The sequence below is a fragment of the Orbicella franksi genome, chromosome 4, assembly GCF_964199315.1.
Source record: "Orbicella franksi chromosome 4, jaOrbFran1.1, whole genome shotgun sequence".
Taxonomy (NCBI): Eukaryota; Metazoa; Cnidaria; class Anthozoa; order Scleractinia; family Merulinidae; genus Orbicella; species Orbicella franksi.
Genome location: NC_138148.1, coordinates 1,214,278 through 1,220,663, shown reverse-complemented (window position 1 = coordinate 1,220,663; position 6,386 = coordinate 1,214,278). Strand labels below are relative to the sequence as shown.

Below are 6,386 nucleotides of genomic sequence, written 5' to 3'. Positions count from 1 at the left end.
ATTGCCATTTTTAAGAAGTGGATGTCCCTTTGGGGCTTCCGTACTAAGGTGTTCTCCAACCGCGGAAAGTGTCAATCTAGTATTGTTGGAATGTTCCTGTAAGCGGATATTAAAAGGTCGGGCGGTTTGTACAATACAGTTCACAATCAGCACACTCTAATTTCTAGATGACGTCACACTTCCTTCCGTTGTTTGTGGGATCTTTAGAATATACAAGCTATGATTTGAGATCTATCTTGATCTATACTGGATAGCTCTTTTCACAATCAGCACACTCTAATTTGTAGATGATGTCACACTTCTTTCCATCGCATGTGGGATCTTTAGAATGTGTAAGCTGTGATCCGAGATCTATATTGATCTATACTGGATAGATCTTTCCACAATCAGAACACTCTTATTTGTAGACGACACCACACTTCTTCCATCGGTTGTGAGATCTTTAGGATGTATAAGCTGTGATCGGAGATCTATATTGATCTTTATTGGGTCAAAATGAGCATTAGTTTGAGCGAATTTTTTTAGCCGACAATTTCTTAGCTCGCTTCTCTATAAATTCTCTCTAATCTTGTAAATCATCGTTACGATGAGCGTACATTTCATATTGTTGTGGTGGAGCCTTCCCCAAAGCATTCTAGAGTAATTACTAATTGTTTAAAATGGGTGAGCTACCTTTAGCAGTGGTGGTTGTTCCTATCAGCAGAGAGTGACTGTCTGGAGCAGCTGTATTAAGAACATTACAGAGAGCTATTTAGTGGTTTGAGAGGCGATTTCACAAGACATAGCGACAGTTACGGTGATTTTGTATCAGTGGTGACTTAAGTTTTATATTAGTAATATTAGTAGCGGGAAAAACGTTAGTTTTTAAAAAGCTAGTTTAAAAGTAAAATGTATTGTTTAGAATTGGCTGCCGCCCGGTCTTGTAACTACAGCTTAAAAGTCTTTTACTACCTATCGTTCAAAACATTAGTCGGGTTTATGGAAGTGTTTCCTACTCTAGCTTGTCTTTTGGTTAAGGTCTATAGTAACAACATAAGAGAATGTATGACAACCTTGTTCCCAGGGCCACTCTCCTTTCGAAGAGCGAGAAAAAAACTCGGCCTGATCACAAGTTACTTTGATCAAACAGAAGGCGATTGTAAAGATTGTAGGACAAAAGGACTGTGTGGTAGCAATATCCTCAGATCTCAAGGCAATTTAAGACTGAAAGGTACGTTTTAAGGCTTTAAGGCTGTATCGTTGTCATCCTAAAACCTTCCACGGCTCTAAGACTGTCGGACTAAAATATACCAACAGGGAAATACCTATAAAGTAAGTATGTAACCTTTATTAATGTGTCTAATACCCTTAGCTCATTAGCTCTATAACGTTACAAGTAGTCAAATTAACATGTCAATTTTCAACATAATTTGCACAGAAATTGAACAAAGCAAATCGAAGATTATAGCTAATCATCTGCAACATCTTAACATTGCCAAAGAAATGGGGGACAGGGCTGGAGAAGGAAGTGCTTTCAAACAAGCCATAGAGTACCACATGCTCGATCTTACCATTGCCAAAGAAGTGGGCGACAGGGCTGGAGAAGGACGTGCCTACGGCAGTCTCGGCAATGCTTATCAGAGCCTCGGTGATTTCAAACAAGCCATAGAGTACCACATGCTCGATCTTACCATTGCCAAAGAAGTGGGCGACAGGGCTGGAGAAGGACGTGCCTATGGCAATCTCGGTAATGCTTATAAGAGCCTCGGTGATTTCAAACAAGCCATAGAGTACCACATGCTCGATCTTACCATTGCCAAAGAAGTGGGCGACAGGGCTGGAGAAGGACGTGCCTACGGCAGTCTCGGCATTGCTTATAAGTGCCTCGGTGATTTCAAACAAGCCATAGAGTACCACATGCTCGATCTTACCCTTGCCAAAGAAGTGGGTGACAGGGCTGGAGAAGGACGTGCCTACGGCAATCTCGGCATTGCTTATCAGAAGCTCGGTGATTTGAAACAAGCCATAGAGTATCACATGCTCCATCTTACCATTGCCAAAGAAGTGGGCGACAGGGCTGGAGAAGGACGTGCCTACGGATATCTCGACAATGCTTATCAGAAGCCCGGTGATTTGAAACAAGCCATAGAGTACCACATGCTCCATCTTACCATTGCCAAAGAAGTGGGCGACAGGGCTGGAGAAGGACGTGCCTACCACAATCTCGGCATTGCTTATCAGGGCCTCGGTGATTTCAAACAAGCCATAGAGTACCACATCCTCCATCTTACCATCGCCAAAGAAGTGGGCGACAGGGCTGGAGAAGGAATTGCCTACGGCAATCTCGGCATTGCTTATCGGTGCGTCGGTGATTTCAAACAAGCCATAGAGTACCACATGCTCCATCTTACCATTGCCAAAGAAGTGGGCGACAGGGCTGGAGAAGGAGGGACCTACGGCAATCTCGGCAATGCTTATCAGAGCCTCGGTGATTTCAAACAAGCCATAGAGTACCACATGCTCGATCTTACCGTTGCCAAAGAAGTGGGCGACAGGGCTGGAGAAGGACGTGCCTACCACAATCTCGGCATTGCTTATCAGAGCCTCGGTGATTTCAAACAAGCCATAGAGTACCACATGCTCCATCTTACCCTTGCCAAAGAAGTGGGCGACAGGGCTGGAGAAGGACGTGCCTACGGCAATCTCGGCAATGCTTATCAGAGCCTCGGTGATTTCAAACAAGCCATAGAGTACCACATGCTCCATCTTACCATTGCCAAAGAAGTGGGCGACAGGGCTGGAGAAGGAGGTGCCTACGGCAATCTCGGCAATGCTTATCAGAACCTCGGTGATTTCAAACAAGCCATAGAGTACCACATGCTCCATCTTACCATTGCCAAAGAAGTGGGCGACAGGGCTGGAGAAGGACGTGCCTACGGCAATCTCGGCAATGCTTATCAGAGCCTCGGTGATTTCAAACAAGCCATAGAGTACCACATGCTCCATCTTACCATTGCCAAAGAAGTGGGCGACAGGGCTGGAGAAGGACGTGCCTACGGCAATCTCGGCAATGCTTATCAGAGCCTCGGTGATTTCAAACAAGCCATAGAGTACCACATCCTCCATCTTACCATTGCCAAAGAAGTGGGCGACAGGGCTGGAGAAGGAGCTGCCTACGGCAATCTCGGCAATGCTTATCAGAGCCTCGGTGATTTCAAACAAGCCATAGAGTACCACATCCTCCATCTTACCATTGCCAAAGAAGTGGGCGACAGGGCTGGAGAAGGACGTGCCTACGGCAATCTCGGCAGTGCTTATAAGAGCCTCGGTGATTTCAAACAAGCCATAGAGTACCACATGCTCGATCTTACCATTGCCAAAGAAGTGTGCAACAGGGCTGGAGAAGGAGTTGCCTACGGCAATCTCGGCATTGCTTATAAGAGCCTCGGTGATTTCAAACAAGCCATAGAGTACCACATGCTCCATCTTACCATTGCCAAAGAAGTGGGCGACAGGGCTGGAGAAGGAGTTGCCTACGGCAATCTCGGCATTGCTTATAAGAGCCTCGGTGATTTCAAACAAGCCATAGAGTACCACATCCTCCATCTTACCATTGCCAAAGAAGTGGGCGACAGGGCTGGAGAAGGACGTGCCTACGGCAATCTCGGCATTGCTTATAAGAGCCTCGGTGATTTCAAACAAGCCATAGAGTACCACATGCTCCATCTTACCATTGCCAAAGAAGTGGGCGACAGGGCTGGAGAAGGAGGTGCCTACGGCAGTCTCGGCAATGCTTATCAGAGCCTCGGTGATTTGAAACAAGCCATAGAGTACCACATGCTCGATCTTACCATTGCCAAAGAAGTGGGCGACAGGGCTGGAGAAGGAGGTGCCTACGGCAATCTCGGCATTGCTTATGAGAGCCTCGGTGATTTCAAACAAGCCATAGAGTACCACATGCTCCATCTTACCATTGCCAAAGAAGTCGGCGACAGGGCTGGAGAAGGAAATGCCTACGGTAATCTCGGCCTTGCTTATCAGTGCGTCGGTGATTTCAAACAAGCCATAGAGTACTACATGCTTGTTCTTACCATTGCCAAAGTAGTGGGCGACAGGGCTAAAGAAGGAGCTGCCTACGGCAATCTCGGCAATGCTTATGCCCGTCTCCGGGATTTCAGGAAAGCGACTTGGTACTGTGAGCAATCTCTTCAAATTGCGAAAAAAACCGGAGATAAGGCTTCAGAAGGGCTTGCGTATGGTTCCCTTGGCAGCATTCGACTAGACCTTGGTGATGTGTCAGGAGGAGTACAGTACTGCTCACAGTCTCTCGAGATTGCCCAGAGAGTAGGAGACAAAATTGCCGAAGAATATGCGTATTGTAAACTTGGTAGAGCTTACCAACGTCAAGGTGATTTAGAGCGAAGCATAGAATGCCACAAGAAGCATCTTAACATCGCCAGAGAAGTTGGAGACAAGTGTGGTGAAGGATGTGCGTGTTATTCACTAGGCTGTGATTTTGAATTGTCGGGTCGTTTGCATGAGGCTCTGGATCATTATCGTTCCAGTGTAAAAGTGCACAATGACATAAGACATCTTCAAGTCGAAGATGTGTGGAAAGTAAGCTTTCGTGATATGCGTCATCCTGTGTACACAGCTTTGTGGAGATTACTGGTAAGGCTTTCAAAGATTGACGAGGCTTTATGTGCGGCTGAGCAAGGACGAGCACAGGCCTTGATGGACCTCATGAAGATACAGTATGACCTTCAACTACTACATTCTGAGTTTCCTGGTGATGAAGAAAAGTTTTCAAACTTGGCAAGCCCTACGTCCACTCAAACGGTTTTTGTGGCACTCCAGGGTAAAACAATCAATTTGTGGGTCCTATGCAAGGGAAACAATGTCCAGTTTCGACAAAACACGGTAGAAGAGAGAGATGCAGTTTGCTTTATAGAGCGGTTGAGGAAAAGTGTTCTGAAAGAAAACCAGATTCGTGGTCGTTCTTTAGATAAGCTGAGAAAAGAATCTCCACCAAGCCATTCATCTGATCAAACAGCACAGTTGACACCAGCCACAACCAGTTCTTTGCGTGTTTTGTACCGCAGTATTTTTCAGCCCATCAGAAGCATGTTAAAAGGGGATGAAATAGTCATTGTTCCAGATGGTCCACTACACCTTACTCCTTTCGCTGCGTTTTTGGATGAAGCTTCAAGATACCTGAGTGAATCTTTCAGGATCCGTATAATCCCCTCGCTGACCAGCTTACAGCTGTTTGAAGATTGTGCTGGGAGCTACCACAGTAACACTGGGGTGTTGCTTGTTGGCGATCCATGTTTGGAGCAGGTTACAAACATCTTTGGTGAGCCCATTTTGCCACAGCTGCCACATGCCATGAATGAAGTAAAGATGATTGGCGAGATTCTAAACACCACCCCCCTAACAGGAAGGGAAGCAACTAAGGAAGAGGTGCTTAAAAGAATCACCTCTGTTGCCTTGGTCCACATCGCAGCACATGGCGATAGCGAACATGGTGAAATTGCTTTGGCTCCAAACTCAACACAGAAGTATATCAGTCGAGCAGAGTACATGAAGCATCACATGCTGAAAATAGCTGACGTGCAAGCTGTTCAGCTACGAGCAAGGCTTGTTGTTCTTAGTTGCTGCCATAGTGGCCAAGGAGAGATCAAAGCTGAGGGTGTGATTGGTATTGCTCGAGCTTTCCTGGGTGCTGGGGCTCGTTCTGTTCTAGTGTCTCTCTGGGCAATTGATGACAAGGCCACTTTGGAGTTTATGAAATTCTTCTATCGAAACATTCGTGATGGAAACAGCGCCAGTGTGTCTCTCAACCGGGCTATGAAAAGTCTCAGAGAATCAGAAAAGTTTAGTGAGGTGAAACACTGGGCCCCGTTTGTACTCATTGGCGATGACGTCACACTGGATTTTGGAGCACTGTAAGTAAAATATGTTTGAAAGCTCAACCGTTGTTAACCCCTGCTATTAGAGATATGTGAGCTTTTCTGTATTTCTGTGTTCCTTTCTTGTACACCCTGACATGTCAAAAAGCTGGTCACTGTTTCTAAAAGAAAAATTCAACTTTTGAGGCAATGCCAAAAATATATATACTTCCCAGTACGTTAAGAAGAGTATTTTTCTATTTATGTTGTATTAATAATGCTTTCTGCGACGTTTGACGCGCGTTTGTCCTCTTGTAAAAGTAAGGAGATAATAATGTAAGAATAAGATAGGTTTTCGATAGTCCCGCAATATATTCGAAACGCTGGATGCGTTACTTTTGAATAATGAATAAGATATCGGAGAAAGCTTTCCATTCTTTTCAATATTGTCCTCCCAATCTAGTCGCATAGTGAACATCACTCTGAATACTCCGCGATCTGTTGGTGCAAAACATT

The 6,386-nt window shown here is 45.4% G+C and overlaps 1 protein-coding gene across 1 annotated transcript; it reads left to right on the top strand.

Moving 5' to 3' along the window:
* Window positions 1-1,884: 1,884 nt before the first annotated feature.
* On the top strand, window positions 1,885-6,110 carry LOC145485775 (uncharacterized). The gene is made up of 2 exons (XM_081464400.1): window positions 1,885-4,126; window positions 4,487-6,110. Exons 1-2 carry the CDS (start codon window positions 1,897-1,899, stop codon window positions 5,929-5,931), a joined length of 3,675 nt encoding a protein of 1,224 aa, XP_081320526.1. The 5' UTR covers window positions 1,885-1,896; the 3' UTR covers window positions 5,932-6,110.
* The last annotated feature ends 276 nt before the right edge of the window (window positions 6,111-6,386 follow it).